Raw genomic sequence first — 27,343 nt, 5'->3', positions numbered from 1 at the left:
AAACATCATAGGGCCCAAATACTGAGGAAGGGGCCTCCCCCTCGTCCGACGAAAGGGGTTCCCCAGTGCACTCTCTACGCTTAGGTCTTTGCTGTCTTTTGGCAGCCTGGGACGCGTTAACTTCCGAGCGGACTAATGCTTGCAGGTACTTGTAAAATTAGGAGGATTCCTCAGCCACTGTCTTATCTATACAGGGCTGGCACATTTTCTTATCCCAGTCGGAAGATTACCCCACTCTGCATAAGGCGCACTCCTTACTCTTTTTTGAAACTACTTTTTTGGGCCTAACCGGAGCAGGAGGGACAGTAGGCTCCTCAGAAAGCTTGTCTTCTTCTATACCTGCAGAAGTGAAGTTCAGCCCAGGTCACAAGAAAGACGCCGGCCGATGAAACTCGCGCTCTACTTATAGGGCGCCTGGAGATGACGTCACCGCCGACGCACTGAAGCCGGTCACGTGACTTCAGAAGCGCTTCATGGCCTGCTCACAGCCAGAGCCACTCCTCTTCTTCCCCCTGGTGGCCGGCGTTTCTTCTTCTGGGCTCATACAGCGATGCTGCCCGCGTCTCCAGAGCTCCTGCACACTGACCGCCCCCTCCGGAGCTCAGCTGTGCCTCTGCCTGCCCTGATCGCACCACCTGATGCCGCCAAACTTACCAGGGACTCGCAGGTTAGTAGGGGATAGCCACCAGAGGGAAGGATCCATGCACACACGCTGCAGGCTTCCCATCAGAGACAGGAAACCACACTGAAGGGAGGAGAGTGTCCGCCCATTTTATTCTGTAGGTTTCCTGTCTCTGGGGGGCGGATCCTCCTCTCTCCGGTGGTGCCGTCATGGGCGATAGGAAAAACCATCATTAGAATGTGGAGATGCGCTCTTGACAGTAGAGCCTAATGCTCTTTATATGAGCACCTACTTCAGAGATAAAAGCTTTTTCATTTTATGCCGATTTGCCCTTGGTGCAATCAGGGTGTCACCATTGCACCAGAGGCTCCGCTCATTGTCTTTCCAGGCCAAACAGTGCAAAAATACCTCCATATATAAAAGTAATCTAATATCAGCACTATATAAAAAAAAAAAGTCCAAAAAAAAAATAATTATAACGGCTTCATAAGCCTTGGATTCCAGGCCATCTGTGGCACCCCCCTTCAGCAGAGGAAGCTACTGCACCCTGTACAACCCCAGAGGTCACCCTAAAGATCGGCCATGATGACCCAGCTTTGGGAGAATAAAGACTCGAGTCACAGCCTATAATAAAGTAAACTTCAGATTTATTGCCCAGTATCAAACCAATCATGTAAACCGGATACTTGTGGTTTTATTTCAGATCTGACAAAATTACCCAAAAAATAAATTCTTATACGATAGGATCCAGTCCCAAATCACAGATATATTACATTACAGGAGAGGGTTGGGGCATCGTGTGCCTCCCATTCAGGGTAAAAGCAATGAAGTATACGGCATGTCGCACCCACCACAGTACACAGAGGTTTTTAGTTTCATAAATATATCTTTCATAGTTGTCATGTTGATGGACGGTTCTTAACAAAAATAGCGTAGTCCTGTCAAGGATTTTTTGGAAAATTCAGGCTAAAATTCTGAGGAACCCAAGTAAATTTTATGCACATCCCACAGTAAAACTATTGGCCTTGACAAAACAAAATGTGGTTGCAAGAAACATGCTGCGTGTTGAAGACAGGTTTGTTTTTGGTTTTTTTTAAAAGAAAAAAAATTGCACAATTTGTAAGAAATTACCTTTTTTTTTTTTATACATCTGCACTAATGATGTTTTTGGTCTGTATACCCAATAATCAGCAGTCTTGGAGTGTACAGCTTGCTGGGGAGAGAAAAAATATCTAAAATAAAAAAAATAATGTACAGGAGGACCAGCATGACGAAACAGATCACATCAAGATCTTCTATTAAAAGGACATCTTCACCTCAATGCATTTTTACAAAAATCTGATTAGTACGGCAGTAAGAGATGGAGAAAAGTGTGATATCAATACTAGCAGGCTTCCGTACCCTCCAGTTTAATAATGAATTGGCGTCGTTCTCAGTTGCTAGAGAGAAACTGCTTGCCAAACTCAACCTCAATGGCTCCACCACTGTGTATTTAAAAAAAAATATCTGATTAATACAACAGTAGGAGATGGAGAAAAGTGTGAGGTCAATACTAGAAGGCCTCCTCAGATGAGCGCCAATTCATTCTTCAGCTGAAGACTTGAGTAATTTGAGCCGGAACGGTAGCTAGGGATATACTGCTCGACAACCTCAACGCTGTATAGCAGTCTGGTCAGGAATAATTTAATTGTCCACCTTTGTGTTATACTGAGACCATGCTACCTGCGAAGGTTGAGGAAAGTAGCGCCACAAGGACCTGGTCAATGATTTTCTCATTTCTGTATCATTGTGTTCTGAGGTCCATAACCAGCATAACTTTTTGTTGACGGAGCTGTGTTAGGGTTCATTTTTCAATGGGACAAACTGTAGTTTTCATTGCAGTAGGGTATAATCGAAACATACAAAAATGGCAGACCTGGGGGTCTCTATTAAAAGGGATTGTGCCATCTCAGCGAATGGCATGTATCATGTAGATAAAGTTAATATAAGGCACTTACTAATGCACGGTCCTTTGCTGGATTGATTCGTTTTTCCATCGCATTATACTCTTCTCATTTTCATGGTTACGACCACCCTGTAATCCATCAGCGATGGTCACTATAGGAAAAAGCTCTGGCTTATGCGCACTTCCGGCCACTTTCTATAGTGTGCAAGCACGACCACCGCTGCTGGATTACAGGGTGGTCGTAACCATGGAAACAGGCAGTGCATAAAGTGATGGAAAAATAAATCCAGCCAGCAAAGGAAGCAATATGGACAATCACAATAGATTAATAAGAGGCTTGTATTAACTTTCTCTGTATAATAAATGCCGTTTGCTGAAGTGAGACAACCCCTTTAAGACCCTACCTACCAAGAAAACTCACTGGCACCCCACAATCATGTCACAGAGGTGTCAATGGGGTAACATTGTCTAACCGCTTCCATGCCGTGGTGGCTTTTTACTGTTGCATCTGAGAGGTTCAACAAAAAAATGATTTTTCTAAATTAAATTTAAGTGGAGAATTTCTTTAACAAAAAAAAAAAACTAGTGTGTCCGATCTGTATAAAACCATTCCTAATCCTCAGAGGTGGTGCTTTATAAGAGCCGGGAACTTAGTGCAGCAGAGTGGAGTCGGCACCAAAAATGGTGCCAGGGAGTGACCGATTCTGACAACCCTGCCTCATAATCCAGGTTTCAGACAGAGGCTCAAGGCTGTGCTTCTAAATATGGGAGTTGTGAGTGGTGGTGTTGGGGTGGATATGGAGTGTTCTACCGTTAGGTAACCATGCCCTAAACTGGCATTTGAAAAAGGAGCCACCAAATGCCCAAAAAAAAAAAAAAAAAAAATATATTTCCTGTCCTTAATATGGAATGTATAGACAGTTTTAAGAAAGGAGCAAAAATGCCAAGATGCCCTTCAGGTCCAATGTCAGTCCCTTCCATAGATATGCTGTCAATTGATTTGATGTACACACAATGTCCTGCAGCCTCCAACAGATGAAAGCTTTTGATTTCCATGCAGGAAAGATAAGCAGGGGACAAGGAAAGTTCTGTCATCCATCATATTCCGAGAAGTTTCAGACATGGTCCACCAGATGCGAAGACCCATTAAACTCCGTTCACTTGCTGACTGTGCTCTTTAATCCACTTCTTCATATAGGACACCTCCAAGGCCCGCGCTTCAATCACAGACTTGGGGTCATAAGCGTTATTAGAGCGCAGGTCCAGATGATGAGCCCCGTCCTTGATGAGGATGGCGATTAGGGAGTCGCTGAGGCTCTGCTTGACGCCACCGGCTGACCACGGATCTAGATCACCATTGCTGTAAGAGAGATAATACCAACTATAACTTTTACTAACGATTCAGCTTGTGAAAACTATAGTCATCAATTGATCATAGATCTTTATAATATTATTAAATTCCACTCCTGCAAAATGAATGGGCCCTATAAAAAGTGTAGATGGGCCCTTATTCTGCAGTCACCCAGAAATTTGACCTGGAGGAAGCCCAGGATCCATAAAGGCAAGGGCAAACTAGCATCCCTGGTGGTCAGGAGTGGTGAAGGGCTAATGGGAATATCCCTGGTGGCTTAAAGCAACGGAAAGGTTAGTAAAGACTGACTGACCCATCCCCACCAGGAATATTCCCATTAGTCTCTTAGACCACCAGTGATGTTCTCCTCAACCCCTTCACTGTCCTTGACAATCAGTATTGTAATTATTAACCCCTTCACTACTAAAGACCACCAGATGTTTCTATTAACCGCTTTATTTGCCCTTGACCATCAGGAATCTTCCCATTAGCCCCATCACTACTGCAGAGCACCATAGAAGCTCAATTTTACGCCTTAAGGTCCCTGACCATTATGGATATACTCATAAGCCCCTATACTACTGCAGTTGACCAGGGATTTTTCCATTAAATCACTTTATTTTCTTTGCTCGGGGATGCCCATCAGGGATCTTTTCATTATCCCCTTCAGGCTAAGACTAGTCCACAGGGAAACCGGTGAATTATCCGATAGGCCCCTGGGCAAGGGCAGGACCCCAGTCCCCAACCTATGCACAAGTGGCACATGGCACAGTACACTAGCTGCACTACATATAGATAAGGCAGTGTACAGCATCTCGACCAGCCTATGTCCATATAAAAAAAAAAAAATGGACAGAATTTTACCAGTGGGTCCTAGGCATCCCAGTCAGACACTGATCCTCTTTATTACTGCAGATAACCATGAACCAGTTTGCTGTCCAGAACCATCAGGGTTCTTCTCATTAGCCCCCTTCACTACTGCAGACCACCAGGTGTGGTTCCATGAACCCGTTTGCAATCCTTGATCAGGGATCTTCTCATTAGCAGACCACCATGCAAATTTGCACAATTGTCAAGAGAAGACAAGAGGAGGAGATTGGTGGGGTCCATAACTTAATCTGAGGCATTTTGTCTACAGTTTCTATAATCTATGTTTCATCATCAAGTTATGATGATGGAGTTGATGTTGGAGATCCTTTTGATTTCAATGAGAATGATTGTCATATTAGCATGGTGATCTAGAAACCTCTCTGAACTTATCTGGGCAAAGCACCACAACGCCTTCATTTTAGTGATGGGACTGCCAAGCTCCTCTCAGCATGCCCTGACAGCAATGGGAGGAGGGAATGTTTTACCTACCTATGAAAAAACTTGATTTTTTTAATTAGTTTACTGCAAAACTTCTTCTCAAGACCACCAATCTGATAACTAATAGAAAAGGCTATATGATATTCACAGGAGGTAGTAGGTGTGGAGAGCAGTTCAAATGTGTGAATAGGGTTGTCATGAAGGTTGTTGGGCATGTTGTCTGGCTTCATAAGAGCGTTGTCATTAGAAAGATAGATTTATTACCAGAGATAAGCATGTCTATAGCCAACCCTAGGCATTGGCTTTGCCCTCTTTTTGGGTATAGACCTGGACAACCAGTGGCCTGTGACATCTATGAAGAGAAGAAGGCTAGGGTATGGTGAACGCCATGTCTTTTCACATGATGGGGTAGTGGTTCCACCTCTTGTAACCAGCTAACAGATTTTGCCTTACCCAAAAAAAAAAAAATATAATAATATTTTTTTACTCTCCTACACCCAATGATTGATATCTCATCGCACCTGAAGATGATGTTGCTAGCAGCGCTGATGTTCTTCCCACCATAAACTGATGTGATCCATTCGGGACGAGGCCTGATGCCCCATTGTTTATAACACTCATCCGAAAAAGCCTCAAAATTCCACTTCTGAGGCTCAAACATGTCTGTGACCCCATCAGAGCAGAACGGCATCACCATTTCTGTGCAAGCCTGGGGAACAAAAACAGACAGATACACAGATCAACGTCAACAAGGTATCAAAAAGATGTGGTCAATGAGAACATGATCCCCCCATCCCGCTTCTGGACTAGAGAGACAATAATGGGCACTTCAGAAATTGTGCAGCAGTGTCTCTCGGGCTCACGATCAAGTGCCCACCATCTCAGTACATGGGAACCTTTCAAATGTGAAGCACCTTCCTTGTACCATATCATGAGCAACCAACTGTGGACAGGTCATATTTCTGTAGGTCAAGCATGCTCCTTACTATAGTTAGATTTGGGTAAGGTGATGAAAAAGGTACAATAAAAAAATAGTAAAAAAGTTCATAAATTAATAACAATCTAGCAATTTACAACAAAATTCCCCATCCAGTGCTTCAGGATGCCAAAAAACTATCGGATTTGCTAGCTTCAACCCCTCGTACGTTTGCCCCAGGGTGCTATTTGCTTCAGCGTCTTAATTTATAGTAAAGTTTGTGAATAAAAACAATGATCTTTATCGGCATCGCAAAAGAGGACTTCTGATGGTCTGGAGAAGAACCACCAAAACTACCACCACCACCGATCCACCTACAACTACCAGCCCCCCCCACCCTCCATCTGACTACTTTCACCACTAATCCAACTATGACTATCACCAAAGATACTGCTGCTGCAGCCACCACTACAATTAGAGATACTACCAGCCACCACCACCACCCTTTTCGCACAGTGTTTTTCTGGACCAGTTCTGTTTTCAGATGCATATAGATGAATAAAAGGAACTGTGCAGAAGTTGCTAGAGGTCAAGAAGGATGAATGTATACAGGTCCTTCTAAAAAAAATTAGCATATTGTGATAAAGTTCATTTTCTGTAATGTACTGATAAACATTAGACTTTCATATATTTTAGATTCATTACACACCAACTGAAGTAGTTCAAGCCTTTTATTGTTTTAATATTGATGATTTTGGCATACAGCTCATGAAAACCCAAAATTCCTATCTAAAAAAATTAGCATATCATGAAAAGGTTCTCTAAACGAGCTATTAACCTAATCATCTGAATCAACTAATTAACTCTAAACACCTGCAAAAGATTCCTGAGGCTTTTAAAAACTCCCAGCCTGGTTCATTACTCCAAACCGCAATCATGGGTAAGACTGCCGACCTGACTGCTGTCCAGAAGGCCATCATTGACACCCTCAAGCAAGAGGGTAAGACACAGAAAGAAATTTCTGAACGAATAGGCTGTTTCCCAGAGTGCTGTATCAAGGCACCTCAGTGGGAAGTCTGTGGGAAGGAAAAAGTGTGGCAGAAAACGCTGCACAACGAGAAGAGGTGACCGGACCCTGAGGAAGATTGTGGAGAAGGACCGATTCCAGACCTTGGGGGACCTGCGGAAGCAGTGGACTGAGTCTGGAGTAGAAACATCCAGAGCCACCGTGTACAGGCGTGTGCAGGAAATGGGCTACAGGTGCCGCATTCCCCAGGTCAAGCCACTTTTGAACCAGAAACAGCGGCAGAAGCGCCTGACCTGGGCTACAGAGAAGCAGTACTGGACTGTTGCATGTCATTCGGAAATCAAGGTGCCAGAGTCTGGAGGAAGACTGGGGAGAGGGAAATGCCAAAATGCCTGAAGTCCAGTGTCAAGTACCCACAGTCAGTGATGGTCTGGGGTGCCATGTCAGCTGCTGGTGTTGGTCCACTGTGTTTTATCAAGGGCAGGGTCAATGCAGCTAGCTATCAGGAGATTTTGGAGCACTTCATGCTTCCATCTGCTGAAAAGCTTTATGGAGATGAAGATTTCATTTTTCAGCACGACCTGGCACCTGCTCACAGTGCCAAAACCACTGGTAAATGGTTTACTGACCATGGTATTACTGTGCTCAATTGGCCTGCCAACTCTCCTGACCTGAACCCCATAGAGAATCTGTGGGATATTGGGAAGAGAAAGTTGAGAGACGCAAGACCCAACACTCTGGATGAGCTTAAGGCCGCTATCGAAGCATCCTGGGCCTCCATAACACCTCAGCAGTGCCACAGGCTGATTGCCTCCATGCCACGCCGCATTGAAGCAGTCATTTCTGCAAAAGGATTCCCGACCAAGTATTGAGTGCAGAACTGAACATCATTATTTGAAGGTTGACTTTTTTTGTATTAAAAACACTTTTCTTTTATTGGTCGGATGAAATATGCAAATTTTTTGAGATAGGGAATTTGGGTTTTCATGAGCTGTATGCCAAAATCATCAATATTAAAACAATAAAAGGCTTGAACTACTTCAGTTGGTGTGTAATGAATCTAAAATATATGAAAGTCTAATGTTTATCAGTACATTACAGAAAATAATGAACTTTATCACAATATGCTAATTTTTTTTTAGAAGGACCTGTAGCTGTCATCACTATCTGCATGCATAAAACCTTACTATAAAACATTGTAATGCTGCAGCATCTACTACTTGTCCACTAGTCTGTTATTCTGCATTCAGTTGTGTTTTGGATCAGATGTCTATACTTGTCTGCTATGAATCCAGTTTCTTCGGCCCTGATACCATAAAGACGTCCCCAGGATGTATGAGCCTGGTGTGTACTAGACCCTTACAAGACCCTCTATTTGGAGTCAATCAGCGTGGAGATCTCTCTTCCTGGAATTCTCTGGCATGTTCCTCCAGACATGAGGGTTCCTGTGTCATTGATGTCCTGTACCGTAGGTCTGACTCTAAACCCATCGTCCTGCAGAAAGACGCTGGAGATAAAGTATGGGGCTGCAGCAATGTATTATGGATGGAACCACCCATGGGAGGAAAAATTGGCCCAATTAACCCTTCATTAAAGAGAATATGTAGCATAAAATCATCTTCTGTCATTTGCAAAACCATCAACAAAAAAACATCTGATCCACACAACCTTACGTATTTTGGTCCACAAAAAAACGGATCTGCAAAAAATACGGATGACGCCCGTGTGCATTCCGTATTTTGCGGAACGGAACAGCTGGCCCCTAATAGAACAGCCTTATCCTTGTCCGTAATTCGGATAATAGGACATGTTCTAGTCTTTTGCGGAACGTACATACGGAAACAGAATGCACACAGAGTACCTTCCGTTTTTTGTTTGCGGACCCATTGAAAAGAATGGTTCCGTATACAGTCCGCAAAAAAAAAAAAGGAACGGACATGTAAAGAAAATACGTTCATGTGCATCAGCCCAAAAGCACACAAAATACTCAGTGTTTTCAGCCTAGCACTGGTTTGACACAGTTCTTCACATTTTTCTGCAGCGGTTTGTTCTGTTTTTCATGCGGCAGAGGTCTGTAGTAAATTACTACATTCAATACAGACAAAGTGATTATTGTGCTACGTTTGTGCATTTTTAGCATTTTATCAAAAGGCATGGTGTTTTTTTCAGGCACTTTTTCCAATGAGAATCCGTGGAGAACACGTACAGCACACGGCCGTGAAACACTGACGTGTGAATGAGGCTTTAGATGATCCAGCTTCTTGTTAGAGCACCTGCCAGGTATCTGGCTGCAAGGGCCACCAACAATTAGCTGTAATCTGTAGAGGAACCTGGCGGGAGGGTGTAATTCTCCTATAATGCCCCCCAAAGGGGAAATTAAGAACTACGCTGGGTCCAGCGAACTCAAGGTCAACATAATGCACGGAGATGCTGGGTCCTCCTCAAATGTCCTATGTCTCCACCCTTCGTTTTGGCCAATCGATGAAGACCCAGAATTGGGCCCTCCAAATGGGTCTTCTAAACCACATAACCCCATTAGGCGAGTAAGTTGTGTACACCTAGAAACTACCTGATAACTCCAGCCAAGGTCGTCCAGGCTCCCGACAGCCGTCTGAGAGGTGTTGAGACACGGGGTGTTTCCAGTGTAGTTATAATATACATTAATTGCCTGGAAGATGTTCTGCAGCAGCTCTTTGTCATCCAGGTTTGGATTTCTCAAATACTTGCAAACCTCCTACATAAAAAAAAAAATTAATATAAAGGATTACATCTCAGGTCAGTTGACTTCAGGCATTTCATGGAGACATTAAAAATACAATTTAATCACCAGCCTGTGGGCTCCAAACCAGAGCAATACTTTGAAGGAACACCCCGGAGTGAGTGCTATGCCCAGGGGAAGGGCCTGAGGGGGCAGAGCATCACGTAGGGATCGTCTTTCGGTGATTGAGTTGAGCCCTGCACTAAGCATAACAGACCAAATCAGTTTTAAGTTTGAATGGTGGGAAAGGCCTGATGCCAAATAAGGGGACCTCAGTTTTTTAAAGGGCTGCAGTACCAGTCAAAGCCACCCAGAAGGAGAGGCCACTGTGCCAAAGTGAAGATGGTGGATTTTGGGTGGAGGTCTGGGAGGATGGGCCACCAATGTTAAAATGACCAGACCAGAGACCCCTTTAAAAGGGGTTGTCCCATTAAAGAGCACCTGTCACCACTCCTGGCATGCCCGTTTTAATAGCTACATACATTCCCCATGTAATAAACAATTCTGGAGCCTCTATTCTTATGTCTGTATGTTGTGTCAATCCATAATTATTTCTACTAGAAGTTATGAATGAATGCCTAGCAGTCTGCAGTAAGGGTACAGAGGGGTGGTAACCAGTTGGGGGTGTGTACCTGCACAGTCTGAAAATGGCAGCACTGATTGGATAGAGTGAGTCTGTGCAGGTACACGCCCCCAACTGGTTACCACCCCTCGGTACCCTTACTGCAGACTGCTAGCAATTCATCCATAACTTCTAGTAGAAATAATAAAGGAATGGCACAACATAGAGCCAGAAGAATAGATGCTCCAGAATTGTTATTACACGGGGAATGCATAAAGATATTAAAACAAGACATGTCAGGAGTGGTGAAAGGTCCTTTTTTAAGCAACTTAGCCCTCAAGATAGGAGATAAGTGTCTGAATGGCAGGAGTTTAACCGCTTGAATAGAGCGGTAAACATACGAGTATCTGCTGCTCCATTCAACTCTATGGGATTGCTGGTTATAAGAGTCTCATTTAGCCCCATACATCTAAATGGACAGCAGAGCGCATGCGTGATCGTCACTCCATTCAAACAGGGTAGCACAGCCCCTTCTCAGGACCTGCCATGACCTTTATTACTGAACATTTCCTGCAGTGAAAGGGTTGATATACAGGCAGTACAGTCTTTGTATGTTTACCGCCCCTCTCTGGTGGTCCAGAGTCAGTCCTCATGTTTCCTTTCGATAAAAGTAAGACCGGTCTGTGGTACCTTGATAGGCCAGGCTGGCAGAGGCTCCAAGAAGTTGGCCGGATAGGGATAGTCCACCATAGCCAGGTTCACCCAGGTCTCACTTAACCAGTTTTTAAAGTCCGCAGCATCATTCTGACACTTCAGAGGAGAGCACAAGTGAAACGCGCCGGACAACCATCGAATGCCGTCATCTGATACACAGAAGGAAGGTGGTTACAGTGTGCAATCCGGTTGGACGGAGGCTATGCTTAAAACATTTGTGATGGACCTTTAGCTTGCACATTGGGAAAGCTCCTCATGTAAACCCTGTTTCCATTGGGTTACACTTATTTCATCTGGCCAGTGTAGGCATATTTAAAAAACACTGGAGGATGTAATAAAATTACCTACACTCTTCTATAACAAAATACAGATAAAAAACGAAAAACATTATTTTGTATGGATCTCAAGTTTTACATCAAGACACGGAGGCTCCTATTGCTATCTCTTCCTTTACTGTTCCACCAATAGCAGCAAAGAAAATTTACATAAGGAACAATGTAACCATGGTTACCACTGTCCCTCCCCAGACAGCCCCTATAACAGGCAACTCCTCCTCTGGGTCTTCCTCTTTCTTTGCTGCTGCCACCAGATAAGTGCTGCACTATTCTGTTATATAGATAAGATCCACACTAATGTTTTATATAATTTATGTGCATATCTGCATCTAGGTTGTCGGTTTATATATAAATCTTGTTTGTATTCCACTATTGGATTTAGGCGTTTTTTTTTTTCCCTTTCTAGGTTCCCCCTTTTTTCGCCTGGTTAGGGGGGGGGGGCCTTCCCCCCGTCCCCCCCTCATGGCATCCACTACCTTCTCTTGCCCACCCATCTCAATGCAGCGGCCGCCGCTTTACCCCACTGTTTGTTTTCTTGTTCCCTCTAGCGATCCTCTTATCTGTTACCTTCTTGGGCCTTCTGCCCCTTTCTATGTGCGCTCAGTGCCGTCCCCGCTCCATTCCTTGGCTTCGCTGGCGGTCACGAGATCTCGCGAGATTCCGGCGGACATTTTGGTTTTCGATCCTCGACGCTTCTCGCGGGATTTCGGCGGCCATCTTCACTCCCCTCAGCGCTACGCACCGGATTGGTCGCCTGCTTCCCTGCTTCCTGGCCCAGCAATCCGGATCTCTCGTTGAGACAGTTATCGGCTAAGTTGCTAGTGCTATTTTGTCTCGTTTCTTGTAAAAGGGTGTCTGACGTTCGGGCCCTCGATCACGACGCCAGATTCTTTACTCCAGAAGGAGTCTCCTTCAATATTTCCAGACGCACCAAGACTAACATCAGGGAAGTATCATATCCCAGTTTCCCGTCTTCACCGGCTCTTTGTCCGGTGGCCTGTTTGCGGGAATATGAATCCTGGACGAGGGCCCATTGCTCTCCCTCGATCCCGCAACTTTTTCTTTCATTCGCCATCCCTTTGGACCGGTCTCCAGCCCGACTTTGGCTCGTTGGACGAAGTGGGTTATGTCTCTTGCTGGAGTGGACACTTCCATCTTCACGGCGCATTCGGCGAGAGGTGCCGCTGCCACCACTTTAGCGATTTCAGGTGCGCGTTTGGAGGACATCTTACGTTTAGCTGACTGGTCTAGGGTCACGACGTTCAGGGAGTATTATTTTCATCCTCATCCTTTTTCTTCCATAATTGACCAGCTTTGAACTTGCAATAGGAGCCTCTGTGTCTTGATGTAAAACTACATGATTTTCCTAGTCTATGACGTAAAGTCATGGTTTTATTAAAGACACGGAGGAGAGTATTGCCTGCCCTGGATTCTTCTCCCATCCCTTTTAACTATTCGGAGGGTTTTTATGTTATGTTGGTCGGCTATTTATTATGATTTTGTTTGCATGGATTGTTTAATGGGGTTATTGCAGATTAACGTCTTACAGAGGTTGTATGATTTCTACCTGGTATTTACACTGGCCATATTGTCCATTTTCTTTTTCAGGCTGATGTTCTGCTGAATACAGGAATCTACATCCTTCTGTTTTTTCTTCAGAAGTGTTAGCCAGGTTGGCTTCGGTTGTGATGTTCGGATGGAGCTAAGATGTTCGCTTCCAGGTTCTAAGTTCCAGTTTGTTTACCGGCGGTGGTGTCAGGTTTCCAAAGAAAGAGGAAGATCCAGAGGAGGAGCGGCATGTTATAGGGGCTGTCTGGGGTGGGACGTGGTTGCCATGGTTACATTGTTCTTTATGTAAATTTCTTTGCTGCTATTGGTGGACAGTAAAGGAAGAGATAGCAATACTCGCCTCTGTATCTTTAATAAAACCATGACTTTACGTCATAGACTAGGAAAATCATGTAGTTATACTCTGTATTATACTCCAGAGCTGGATTCAAGGTTGTGCTGGCATGAATACAAGATAAGTAATGTAATGTATGTACACAGTGACTGCACCAGCAGAATAGCGAGTACAGCTCTGGAGTAAAATACAGGATGTAACTCAGGATCAGTACAGGATAAGTAATGTAATGTATGTACACAGTGACTGCACCAGCAGAATAGTGAGTGCAGCTCTGGAGTATAATACAGGCTGTAACTCAGGATCAGTAATGTACATTGTCACTGATTTATATTAATTCTGTTTTTCACACTTTGTTGAGGGTCCTGCCCACCTTTCCCGTGTCTTATTGATTATCTTTATAAGAAAAAAAAAAAAAGAAAGCTGAGCTGAGCTAGCCCTACAAGGTATCGCGCTGGGTTTGTCTGCATGCAGTCCTCAAGTGCTTGAAGAGGACTTTAAATAAACACATTCCTATAAATTTTAATTGAAACTCTGTTGGGCCGTCCTCCTGGAAAAGTTTGGGGAAAAAAGATATAAAAAAAAATAAAAAATACACCAGGGTGTTACCATTCCACTTATCAATGGGGCATTTTTCTATATATAGTCTGCTACTGTCCCATCAAGATGGTTTAGGGACACACCTTAAGAGAAATGGAGACATCCATTTCTAGGAGGAATAACAGAGACCGTACAAGAAAAGAGGATACATAGTTATTAAGTCATGGAAAAGACAGGAATTTACTAAAAACAGACACGTCAGGGGGAGCCGACTAGGCTTTTTTATACAGGAAGACGTACTTCAGAGCCAATATTCAGCAAATGGCCAGGAGGTAAAAACTTGGAGACAAGGAGCGCCAGAAAAGATGGACATCCGCCTGGCATTAGTACAGCCATTTTATTAGGCTACACGTATCCTCTTGCTTTGCCGTGGTGACATTGTGCTATGAATTCAGAAAGTGATTTACAACAATTCCTGCTCCAATGTTATCATAAGCACTTACCAGTTTCAAACATGCGATTTATGGCTGACCAGGACTTGGTGATACTTTCGGCGCATCCCGCCCCGCTTTTTTTGAAGTCGTTGGTCACAATTTGATAATACAGATTACAGGGAACCAAATCTTCGAACTGCCAAATGGGGGCAGAAGCAGCAAGAGCCCTGAAATGGGAAAAAAAAATAACATATCTTGGGCAAGTTGTGGCAGAAAACGCCACAGTTGATCACTTGGTATGCCACAGACCCGCTTACGGCTTAGCTTCAGTAAATGGACCTTAGGTGCTAGAGCACAGCCGGCGAGGCTTCTAGTGGAGGCTATCCGCACAGTACGCAAAGAAGGAAAATGTCCTATCTTGGCACGGTCATGGCTTTAACCCGCTCGCTACGGCGCTGGAGCAATGGTCAAACATGGCGCCTACTCGCGCGTGCAGCGGGCATCATGACAGGCGGGTCAAACAGTAGAGACCCTCGACTAATGATAGCGACTAGCAATAATGCCGATCACGGTCATTAAAGCCTTTAGATGCAGTGATCAAGAGAGATCACAGCATCTAAAGGGTGAAAAACCCGGAGGCGGTGCATCCTCTGCGGCCAATGAGGATGCCGGTATTTGAATTCAATACGCTGGATCTCTCTGAAGAGACCCAGTGTATTAAAGCTGCAATTCTTTTGGCCAGCAGGTGGCAGGCCAACATTAGAAATTAGCAAGTCTGTACAAATAATGCGTCTAAAAGACCTATGATTATTCAGCATAAAAAAAATAAAATAAAAAGGATTTTGTTCGGCTCAAATACGAGCTTCAAAATCATTTAAAAAAAAAGTGATTTAAAAAAAAAAAAAAAAGTTTAAAATCACCCCCTTTCCATATCACAAAAAAAGTAAATACATAAATACAACAAAACAACAAAAAATATAAGCATCATAGGTATCACTACATCCGAAAAACGCCCGTACTATTAAAATCTTAAAATATTTTTCTAATTCGCCGAATGGCGTAATGGGAAAAAAGGGTTCTTTTACCCCCCAAAAAAGTAATACAATGTGATGAAAAAAAGTCACACACACTCCAAAATCAAATCAATACAAACTACAGATTGTCCCACCAAAAATGAGCCCCCACACAGCTCAGTAGATATAACTATATAAAAAAGTTATGGGGTCAGAATATGGTGGTATAAAAAAAAAAAAAAATTATATATATATATATATATATATTTTCATTTTTTTTTTTCAAAGTTTATATTTATTTTTACACTATTTAGACATAAATTGATGGGGTATTGTTGCAATTGTACTGACTCATAACGAAGGGCATGGGTCAGTTTTGCTGCAAAGGGAACGCTGTGGGAACAAAACCTGTAAAAACGGTGGAGGAATTTTTCCCAATCCCCCCTCCAATTTGGATTTATTTCCCCGCTTCCCACTACACTGTATGCCATATTAAATAGTGGCATTAGAAATTACAACTTGTCGCCCCAAAAAAAAAAAAAAAAAAAAGCCCTTACAGCTATGTGAATGGAAAAAAAAATATAATAGTTATGGCTCAAGGAAAAAATGAAAACACAAAAACTGAAAAACCTCTGGTATCCATCGGCCTGTGGACTGTGGCACTGCCTCCCATTGAAAAAAAATGGGAGGTAGAAACCACATGGCCGCTGGTGGAATTTTGGCATGGTATCCAAGCCAAAATGAGGCCAGCAACTTCCGCTGAATACATCAAACATAAGTCCTCAATCAATTAAGTTCTGCCACTTCCAGTTAATTATACTTTATGTATCAGTTTTTGCATCATTTTCAAGATCTCTGCCTGCTGTCAGCGAACGTGAACCAGAGGATGAAATACTCTACTGATCTAATACTTCACACAGCTGAGGGTTTGCTGCAATTGTATGTAGACAATCCTGTGTGAGCTAAATATATTCTGTGTTCTGATAGTTTGTTACATTTTACCTGCGCTGATACATTGTATCGTTCTGGAGCTCACACCTCTATTCCCACAGAGGATTGTTTGGACTGGATACAATTGGAGCAAACATTTGACCTCTGCTTCAATACCTTTCCAAATTTTTTTTATATCTCTGCTTGCTGCCAGTGTTTGAAACCAAGGTATAGAACGTTGCAGAGCGTCTCTTTATCCAATCCTTATGTTCTTGTTATAAAATTGGAAGACTTCTTTAGTATACGACCACACGGTCAGGTAGTGAATAAAAAATAAATAAAAATATATATTTATATATATTAATAAACCGGATGCCGCCCGTGTGCCTTCCACAATTTGTGGAACGGAACAGGAGGCCCATTATAGAAATGCTTATACTTGTCTGCAAAACGGACAAGAATAGGACATGCCTAATTTTTTGCAGGGCCATGGAACGGAGCAACGGATGCGGACAGCACACAGAGTGCTGTCCGCCTCTTTTGTGGACCCATTGAAATGAATGGTTCCATATACGGAATCAAAATACAGCCCGTATACGAAAAGCAAAAAATATTCGTGTGAACGAGCCCTTAGGGCAGGCATCCTCAAACTGCGGCCCTCCAGCTGTTTTAAAACTACAACTCCCACAATGCCCTGCTGTAGGCTGATACCTGTAGGCTGTCTAGGCATGCTGGGAGTTGTAGTTTTGCAACAGCTGGAGGGCCGCAGTTTGAGGATGCCTGCCTTAGGGTGTGTTTCCACAAGGTGGCCAAAACCCCATCTACCTGCGACTTGGTGGGGGTCTGACACTGGGGGCCCAGCTGATCAGCTGTTTGAGAAGGCTGCTGGCGCTCCTGTGGGGCAGTACTTATTGCATCTTTTCCTTGACCAGCGACATCACGTTCGTCAGTCGCATGGCTTAGGTGCAGCTCGACCCCATTGAAATGAACAGGGCTGAGCTGCTATACCAAGTCCAGCCATTATACAAGCACTGTGTTTGGGGAGCAGAGAGAAGGCCGCAGAGCTACTACGAGAGCCGATGCCTTCTCAGACAGCTTATCTGTGGAGGTCCCATGTGTGGGACCCCGATCAGATACTGATGACCTATCCAGAATAGGTCATCAGCATAAAAGTCTAGGAAAACCCCTTAACAAGAAAATTTGTGCAGTCATTGGTCATCGCAAGTGGACGTGGTTGCTGCCACAGTATCATGGCTGCCTTGTGGAAGGTCAGCCTTAAAGAGCATTGCCGCAGGAAGCAGTGGCCAGCCAGTATTTGCCCTGCAGAGAGTGCAGCCTGGCAAATGGACAGCTTGAGTCCACCTGGGTCATAGGGTGGGGTCTACAGTGGGAGCCTACCCCTCCTCCCATAATGTCCACACAGGGCTGGATAGGCTTTCTGAATCAAGGCCCAGTACAATAGTGGGCATAGTATCCCATAAGTCAACATCAGGAACCTTTGTTACAAACACAGCAGAGAGCACCTACCCCACTACAACATGAGGATACTTCATTCTGAGCCAGGCCGCCAGCATCCCTCCATACGAGCCCCCGATGGCGATCACTGCACTATCCTGGGCACCATCAGTTTCTTTGATGGACCGGATTAGAACTGCAAAGTCTGCCAGAGCCTGCTCCGAGGTCAGATAATTCAAGTACTTGGGATCCTAGAAACAGAAGGTAAAGTGAAGTTTCCTCAACGGGTCCGACCTCCGTTATAAAGAGTCACCGTATCATAGAAGTACTTACGCTGTAGGACAGGTTACCATACGGCATAGACTCGCCATAATAACGGTGCTCCGCAAACACTATCATGGCTCCGAGCTCCTCAGCTACATCCCACATAAAGCCCTGAAAGAGAGAGACGGCAATGTAATTACACTGCACTGCATGGTTACTGGACTGTGTAGAATAGTGAAAAGGTTAAAGGAGTTATCCGACCCATGAAATGCGCCCCCCCCCCCCCTTTATACCCGGGTCCCTCACATACAATGTACTTGCCTCACTCCCCGGCACCCGTGTCACTTCTGACGACCGCACAGCCAATGCCACATCTCCCCGTCGTGCGGATGAAAACATCCAGGGTCGGGGGGGTGGCAGCCAATAGCAGGCGGTGACGAGCCTCCCTAGCGTCACCTAGTTATTGTTTATGACCCCCGGCTATGGCCATGAGGGGGGGCTTGGACAGCCCCTGGGTATCAGCCCACCCAGAAATTTCACTGTAGGGTCTATGGCCAGTCCGCCACTGGTAGAGTATGCCATTTTTTTATTTATTTTTTTTAACTCAATCTAAGGTTTATCTAAAATAAATAATGTTCATCATCTGGAAAAATATCTATAAATGGTGGTGGTCTCAAACAGGAATGGGTACCAAAAATGTCAATAGGTCCAGAATACTTCATAAAAGGTCGGAGCTCCGGTTTTGCTGATCCAGATTTCCTCCACTTGTCTATTTCTCTATGGGTTAGTCTATAACAGGGATACTCAACTGGCAAACCGAAGTCCAAATCCAGACCGTGGACGCCTGCTGGCCTGGAGGTCAATATAGGATAAACATGAAGCCATATGGCTTTGCTACTTCGGGTTTCAGCCTACCACCTGGGATGAGAACAGTGAAGGAGGAATGTCCTGCCTCTGCTGTAGCAGGAGCACACTTGGGCCCCTTTCACATGAGCGAGTTTTACGCACGTGAAGTGAACGCATAGCACCCGCACTGAATCCTGATCCATTTATTCCAATGGGTCTGTATACATGAGTTCTGTGTTGTGTGAAAAACGCAGCATGTTCTATATTCTGCATTTTTCACGCAGTCCCTGGCCCCGTAGAAGTGAATAGGGGTACAGTGAAAAACGTATTGCATCCGAAAGCAAAGTGCGGATGCAATGCGGTTTTCACTGAGGGTTGCTAGGAGATGTGTTTGTAAACCTTCAGGTTTTTTTTATCATGCGCGTGAAAAACGCATCAAAACAGATTGCACTCGCATGGAAAAAAAAAACTGAACAACTGAAGGCAATTGCAGACAAAACTGACTGAACTTGCTTGCAAAATGATGCGAGTGTCACTGAACGCATCCGGACCTAATCAGTCACGCTCGTGTGAAAGGGTTTAGGTGCTGCTAGAGCAGAGGAGGGACATTGACCACTGCCACCAATCGAATACATGATAAGGGAGGGATAGAGGGAGAAGGAGAGGAGGGAATCAATGGCGGACTGCCAAAGACCATTCAGGGAAACTTCCGGTGGGCCAATGCGTAAGGGGACCGCCCAAACACTCCTCACAGACCACCAGGTGTAACGACTGTGATTCTCTCTTATACACCTGGCCAGAATCTGCAGGTGCCCTCCTGAATTCAACTGCATAGTTGTCCTCAGGATGGCGATACAGTTGAATAGTGTGGTGTCAGTATTTTGTGCTGCACTGTGGTATTTGGTTCTCATGCGGAGGCATTTTTTGAGCTGCACTATGGTATTGCTAGCGCCACCTACAAACTGGATTCCCAAAAAATTGGGACACTATACAAATCGTGAATAAAAACTGAATGCAATGATGTGGAGGTGCCAACTTCTAATATTTTATTCAGAATAAAATATAAATCACGGAACAAAAGTTTAAACTGAGAAAATTTACCATTTTAAAAAGGGAAAAAATATGTTGAATCAGAATTTCATGGTGTCAACAAATCCCCAAAAAGTTGGGACAAGGCCATTTTCACCACTGTGTGGCATCTCCCCTTCTTCTTACAACACTCAACAGACGTCTGGGGACCGAGGAGACCAGTTTCTCAAGTTTAGAAATAGGAATGCTCTCCCATTCTTGTCTAATACAGGCCTCTAACTGTTCAATCGTCTTGGGCCTTCTTTGTTGCACCTTCCTCTTTATGATGCGCCAAATGTTCTCTATAGGTGAAAGATCTGGACTGCAGACCGGCCATTTCAGTACCCAGATCCTTCTCCTACGCAGCCATGATGTTGTGATTGATGCAGAATGTGGTCTGGCATTATCTTGTTGAAAAATGCAGGGTCTTCCCTGAAAGAGATGACGTCTGGATGGGAGCAGATGTTGTTCTAGAACCTGAATATATTTTTCTGCATTGATGGTGCCTTTCCAGACATGCAAGCTGCCCATGCCACACGCACTCATGCAACCCCATACCATCAGAGATCCAGGCTTCTGAACTGAGCGTTGATAACAACTTGGGTTGTCCTTGTCCTCTTTGGTCCGGATGACATGGCGTCCCAGATTTCCAAAAAGAACTTCGAATCGTGACTCGTCTGACCACAGAACAGTCTTCCATTTTGCCAGACTCCATTTTAAATGATCCCTGGCCCAGTGAAAACGCCTGAGCTTGTGGATCCTGCTTAGAAATGGCTTCTTCTTTGCACTGTAGAGTTTCAGCTGGCAACGGCGGATGGCACGGTGGATTGTGTTCACTGACAATGGTTTCTGGAAGTATTCCTGAGCCCATTCTGTGATTTCCTATACAGTAGCATTCCTGTTTGTGGTGCAGTGTCGTTTAAGGGCCCAGAGATCACGGGCATCCAGTATGGTTTTACGGCCTTGACCCTCACGCACAGAGATTGTTCCAGATCTCTGAATCTTCGGATGATGTTATGCACAGTTGATGATGATAGATGCAAAATCTTTGCAATTTTTCGCTGGGTAACACCTTTCTGATATTGCTCCACTATCTTTCTGCGCAACATTGTGGGAATTGGTGATCCTCTACCCATCTTGGCTTCTGAGAGACAGAATTTTGAATCAACGTATTTTTCCTTTAAAATGATACATTTACTCGGATTAAACGTTTGATCTGTCATCTACGTTCTATTACAAATAAAATATTGACATTTGCCATCTCCACATCATTGCATTCAGTTTTTATTCACAATTTGTTTAGTGTCCCAACTTTTTTGGAATCCGGTTTGTACTATTGCTACTTGTGGTGCCCTGTTTTCTGTCAATTTGAACCCACCTACAACATGGGGAAAGCATTGGATTACTGATATAGTACCTCCCAGTGTCTCACGTTAGCAACCCTATATGCCGCTTAGGCATGGTGCAGAGTCTCCTTAAAAAAGACCAGTCCAATATGGAGACGTACTCCATTGTATGAAGACTTCTTGGCAATGCTCCATGGGAAACAAATCTGCAAAGAGGTATCTCCCAAGAAAGAGAACCATCTCGCCACCGCCACCTCTTGGAAGTGGCTCCCTATGAGTAATAACCCCACATGTCAGAAGCCGTGTTCACACGTTGCAGCCATGAAGTGGCTGAAAATTGTACTTTAAGGGTACAGCCACACGAGGCCTAAACACTGTGGATCCTCCGCAGTGTAATTACATGCAAAGAACCCACAGCGTTTTACAGCAGCAACGTGCATGAGATTTACAAAATGTTGTGGGACTAGTCTGCAAAAATATTTTGTATCGTTTGGTGCAGATTTTGCTGCTACAGAATACTGGCAGATCTGCAGACGTGCGGCCTCACCCTTCTAGACCTTCTTCTGTCAGCAGAGAAAGGTAAGTGGACGGGCACTATAACTGAGTAACCCTGGTCTATACGTACTGTATTATTGCTGAACAAGGTGATGTCGCCTTCATTGCCAGGTATAGAAGAGGATGGGGCCCCCAGGTCTTCTCCAGTGTATATAGCAGACAAGGTAACGCTGGTTAAAAGTGGAGTCCTCATAGAAGCCAAAGTGGTCAATCTGTAAAGAAAAAGATAAAATAGAGGTCAAGCCAATAGCTGGAGGGATACAAAATAACTGGGCGGGAAAGGATCAGATGTCATACCCAGGGCCGGGACGAGGGGTAGGCACTTGCCTAGGGCGCCACCTGGATACCCATAAGGGGAGGGGCGCTAATATGGCCGCATCTGCAGCTGTTCAGTCTCCTAGACTTCAGACCTACGAGTGGTTCAAGAGGTCGCGATGACTTTACCGCGACCTCCTGCGCTGGGTCTTGCGTGATCATGTCAACACTTGGCAACAAAGGACAGAGTTCAGGCTGTGACCTGCATCCATCGCCGACAGCGGGAGTGAGGCAAGTGGTTTTTGTTTTTTCCCCTTAAGTACAGTCTTGCTCAGGGCACCAAGGAAGGGGGCGGAGGAGCATCATGTATACCTGGCACTACAGGGGTGAGGGGGAGCATTATATACTGCACTAGGGCGAGGTGGGGCATTATATACCGGCACTAGGCTGGGGGGGGGCATTTTATACTAGCACTTGCAAAATCTGTAACAGTCCCCCATCTACAATGTGTCAAACAGTAATATTGGTGTCTGTGGCAGATGGGGCTGCACACCCTTGACCAAATGCGTCTGCCCATGATGGTCTGGACGAAATGGAGAACAAAAGAAAATCGAACATTTGAGTCACTGGTTTAGCACTTCACTGCTTCTTTTAAAATGTGTTTTAATCTATTTATTAGTATTATTAGTAATAATGTTGCTTTTAAATTGTTTCGGGGGGGGGGGGGGGGGGGCGCTGCAATTTGGATGCCAAAATACCTTGTCCCAGCCATGGTCATACCAGAGAGCAACTCTGGGGGGCAGTAGACATCTGGCATTATGTGGTGCTCAGTGACAGTCTCTTTTGCAATGCCAGGCAGCTGCCACCAAGGCAAATTAAATAATGGGATGTATCAAAACAGGTACAGATGGCAAGAACATAGTTTTGCCTCCATACAAATAACTAGTCAGATTTTTTGTGGAGTGTTCTGTCTTCATACACCTTCACACAGTGTGCAGTCTGACATTCAGCATAAACCATTCCAGTCTTCCAAATAAGAGGACTGTTCTTTGTAGTCTAACTTGTTTATTGGTCAACAGGTTGTACTCTCTGCGCATGAGTGAGATTGCACAAGTGTGTGGTAATACTACAAGAATACAAATAGCATATATAAGTATAACGTATAGAATAGCATGTACTGTAACATTTGCATAACACTGAAGTACATGGTACAAATGGCTGCCTAACATAGGACTACATGTCTACTAACAGTAGTAACAACTCCCTGAGTAACAATTACAACTGACTGAACAGCTCTGCATAACATAATATCCCTGAAACAAAGGCAGATCTCTCACCAGATATGCTTTTACAAGGATGGTCGAGTTTGAGAAAGATCTGCAGAAGGGCAGCTCTGCTGATGTGTCCTGGTGACTTCTTTCCCAGGTTGCTTTGCACTCCTACAATGCTTTGCACCACCCACAATGCAGCAGTCTTTGTAATAGGAAAAACAAAGTGTAATACAACTTAACACCGCTAGATGGTGCTATAGCCACACTAATCACTTCAGAAATACCAAAACGGAGGCAGACGTGATCTATAATGATTCTCAAACTCTGGTGGGCAGAACATGGAGTATTGAGCACAAGGACACAGCTGAACCACTGCGGGTGCAGAGTTTGGAAGGAATTTTTCACCCTAACTTGGGGCTTGAAGGACCAGAGTCTTTTTTCAACCTTCATTCAACTCCAATGCTGTATACGTGGATGAAAATGAAATGTTATCCAAATTTAGATATTTTTTGTATTGGGGTACAGAAAGGGGGCTCAGAAGGAACCATGTGTCAGACTTCACTTTCTAGAACATCTGCCATTGTCAGTCACATTGGCCTATGTGGGGATCTATGTTTGGTTCTCGACCTCCTCCCTCTCACAGCAGCTGTGCCGTCAATCACAGCAGAAAGAGGGTTGTCCACCTAGGAAATGTCTGTCAGACTAGAACCTTCCCTTAACATTTTAGCAAATTTTTCAGTCACATCTCTGTAGAAAGTGAGGAAGGAGAACCCTTAACCTCCCCTTACTGGCATTACTTGCTGCTAGGAACCCCACCTATGTCAAAACACTGCCTCAAAAGAGAAACCTCTTAAAGGATATCCCTAGGTTTCATACAATATCCAAGAAGCGGCTGTTATGATGATCTCCCATCCTGTCTGATGAGTTTCCTCCGCTAGGACAGATAGAGCTAGTGAAGAGGATTTCCTTGCCTCGCCCACATCATAGGCGAGGTAGGAAATAAGACCCCCCCTCCCGTACATTGTATTCAGGACCAGCTTCATCAGTTACTATAAGAACGCTCATTATTACTCCTTTGGGTCACACGTTTCCACAGTCCTGAGTTACTAGTATTCTATATGTACATTGATCAATATACACAGTCTGAAGCACTTAAAGAGATTCTCCACTTTGAATAAATCAGATTTTATTTTTTCAGAACTCTCCTGATGAGACCCACAGAGATCAGCTGCGATCTATGGGGTTACCTAATAGCAAGCAGTTCAGTTCTCCTGCAGTGCCACCACTGGTAAAATGAGATATTACACAATCTATTTCTAACGTGGATAGATCATGCAACACACAGACGTGCTGCATCTTCAAGGAGACAGAGGCTGGCCCTACAAAAGGTTTGCCATTATGTTGTCAATAATATGCAATAGGCTTTGAATCAAAGAAATAGACCCTATTGGCAAGTGATGGGATCCAAAGGAAGCTCCAAATGGGATTTTTCTCCTGGACCTTTGGGAACCACTGCTGCATCAGAGCCTGGGAACATAGATGGTCCTCTGGTGGGCCGCCCTTAGGGCTCATGCACACAGGACCAGATTCTGTATGGTAGTGCATAGATATGTGCAGCCGATGTGTACTGTGCTTACAGAGATCTCTCTAGAAGCAATACTTCCTTATACATCCATACATAAAAAATGGTGGCATCATACTGTATAAGTCTCTCTCCGATGAGTACAGAATCGAATAAAAAAAAAAAAAACGCTCCAGTAAGAAATTGTTGGCAATAGAAGTGTAGTAGAGGCCCCATGTACTGGATCGGGTGTATATCTCATCCAAAATGCTCAGATGGGCGAGTTAAAAAGAATCCAGGAAAGCTGGATTGTCTCAGCCAAGTGTAGCTTGCTGAGGCACATTTCTTTAAAGTGTTTTGTCAGCCTGAATTTTTATGAAATGGTTGTTAGAGGGACCTGCCATTCACTCCACACTCCAGTAAAACATTTTGCCTTGGCCCAAGATGAACCCAGGTGTAGCTGCTGGGCTCACTAATGTAGGGATAAAGACATGGCCGAGAGCCTCATTCAAGTGGTGGCTGTGCAAAGCCTGACCCCCCTGTGTTGTATTTGGAGTAACTAGGAGTTTAGTTAGTGCCCCGACAGGCAAGGTGATTTATTTGAGGTCACGTACGTGTGGATGCATAAAAGTGACTAATGAACTTGAATGTCCAGTGCAGTTTGGATGAAAATAAAAAAGACGTTTGGGCTGTTAACCACGAAATCTGTGAGTGTCATTGCCGACCCCATCACAAGCACACAGACCAGTGACAACCTAAAGAACGAAATGTGCCTCAGAAGCAATACTCCTAGGAAAGATTGTCTCTGCGAAAACTTCTTTCAATGGAGCATGGCACAAATGTAATACATAATAAACAAAATAAAGATCCATATTAGATCGGAGACAATGAGAGGTACAGGAGGACCCCATACCCTTCTATGGAGGTTGTAGTTTTCCTAAAACAAGTCCTAATAAGTTTTCCTACATGAGGCCTAAAGGAACATCAATTTTAGGAGAAGGGGTTAGGAAGTGTTTGGAAAAAAGCAAGACAGACTTTTTAGATGATCAAACAGACCACAGTGTGAGAGCCTGTGATCTTTGAGCAGCACCAATCTGGAAACCATTCTCTGACACATTGACACCAGAACATGCCTGACTTCTTAATTAACCAGCTATGACCTATATGCTCATTGTAGGATTTCTCACAGGAAACAAGACACCTCAATGTCCAACAGATGGAGGAGAGATCAGGAGAACGCCCACAGATGGAGGAAAGATCAGGAAAACGTCCACAGATGGGACACCCCTGGAAAGCAATTAGAGGGCGTTTCAGCACAAACAAACTCATTCTCTTCTTTCGGGAGAACAGAATGTGATAATCCCCAAGAGCCCCCTGAGAAAACCAAGTTGAAGACTCCTGTAGACATCTGCAGCTTTGACGATGAAGGACATATTAGGGAGATATCAAACCTTCTCATATGGCCCATAGATGCAGTAATCATACTATAGGTCAAGCCAGAGACCCTGAAGAACCTCAAGGGTACAATAAAGGATCTCAAAACTAACAATGGCATCTTTGGAGTCATGTCCAGCCAATAAATGTGCAAAGCCAGCATACGGTTAGATGTTGCACTGCACAGTCCCTGTTCTCCTACTTGTAGCCCCATAAGGACTGAGTAGTTTCTACTCTAACTTGGTTGCCAATCTTGTTTTTTCCTCCTCATTGCTGCCATGGACAGACTGAGCGGGGGAATGCAAGATGGCCCTATTCACTCTACTTGAGTGTAGGGTCAACAGGACCCACACCGGTGGGCTCTACTCAGATCCCACATCAGCTCTACAAAATATTAAAAAATATATATTTATTATTATTATATCAGTCTGTACTGAACGGTTTTGATGACCACATTAAGGATTCGAAATCAGAAGCAGATCCTGTTCCGATATGGCTTTTGGTTGAGCTCCAAGATTCAGTTCCTTATCCTGTACGTTGCATTTTTTTCCTTCCAGATTTTTCTCCTTGCGACATCTTCCTAGTCATCAACACGTGATGTTAAAGAACGAGGTGCACAGTATTTCAGCATGTGGTGAGTGTAAGGAATCGCAGCACTTGAACATTAAAGCAGTTATCCAAACTTGTAAACCCCCCCCCCCTCCCAACTATCCCATACAAAGAATACTTACCTGGTCCCCGACAACTGTGTCCTCCCGCATCACTCAATAGCAGTCTAGGCATCTACTTGTCATGCAGATCACTACATCCGGTGACAGGGGGGAGGAGGGGGACCAATAGCAGGCTGCGGTGGCGACCTGCTCCCCTTGCGTCACGTAAGTACCGTATTTTTCGCTTTATAAGATGTACTTTTTTCCCAAAAAAAGGTGG

The 27,343-nt window shown here is 44.3% G+C and overlaps 1 protein-coding gene across 2 annotated transcripts in view; it reads right to left on the bottom strand.

Annotated features, from left to right (window-relative positions):
• Window positions 1-1,252: 1,252 nt before the first annotated feature.
• Window positions 1,253-27,343, bottom strand: part of LOC122931912 (prolylcarboxypeptidase) — a 45,347-nt gene continuing 19,256 nt past the window's right edge. The window contains exons 2-10 of one of the 2 annotated variants that reach the window (XR_006388251.1): window positions 21,963-22,104; window positions 18,147-18,248; window positions 17,886-18,064; window positions 14,485-14,642; window positions 11,180-11,352; window positions 9,739-9,903; window positions 5,748-5,935; window positions 2,318-3,927; window positions 1,253-2,090 (exon numbers count right to left, since the gene is read on the bottom strand). Coding sequence is in view for 1 of the 2 variants with exons in the window: in XM_044285990.1 (XP_044141925.1) it covers window positions 3,714-3,927; window positions 5,748-5,935; window positions 9,739-9,903; window positions 11,180-11,352; window positions 14,485-14,642; window positions 17,886-18,064; window positions 18,147-18,248; window positions 21,963-22,085 (1,302 nt within the window). In the remaining variant the exon portion in view is untranslated. Of the gene's footprint in view, window positions 3,928-5,747; window positions 5,936-9,738; window positions 9,904-11,179; window positions 11,353-14,484; window positions 14,643-17,885; window positions 18,065-18,146; window positions 18,249-21,962; window positions 22,105-27,343 lie in introns of both variants that reach the window. The other variant, XM_044285990.1, reaches the window with a different exon arrangement.

The sequence above is a fragment of the Bufo gargarizans genome, chromosome 3 (assembly GCF_014858855.1).
Source record: "Bufo gargarizans isolate SCDJY-AF-19 chromosome 3, ASM1485885v1, whole genome shotgun sequence".
Lineage (NCBI taxonomy): Eukaryota > Metazoa > Chordata > Amphibia > Anura > Bufonidae > Bufo > Bufo gargarizans.
The sequence above is the reverse complement of the archived record's forward strand: the minus strand, read 5'-3'. Positions and strand labels throughout refer to the sequence as shown.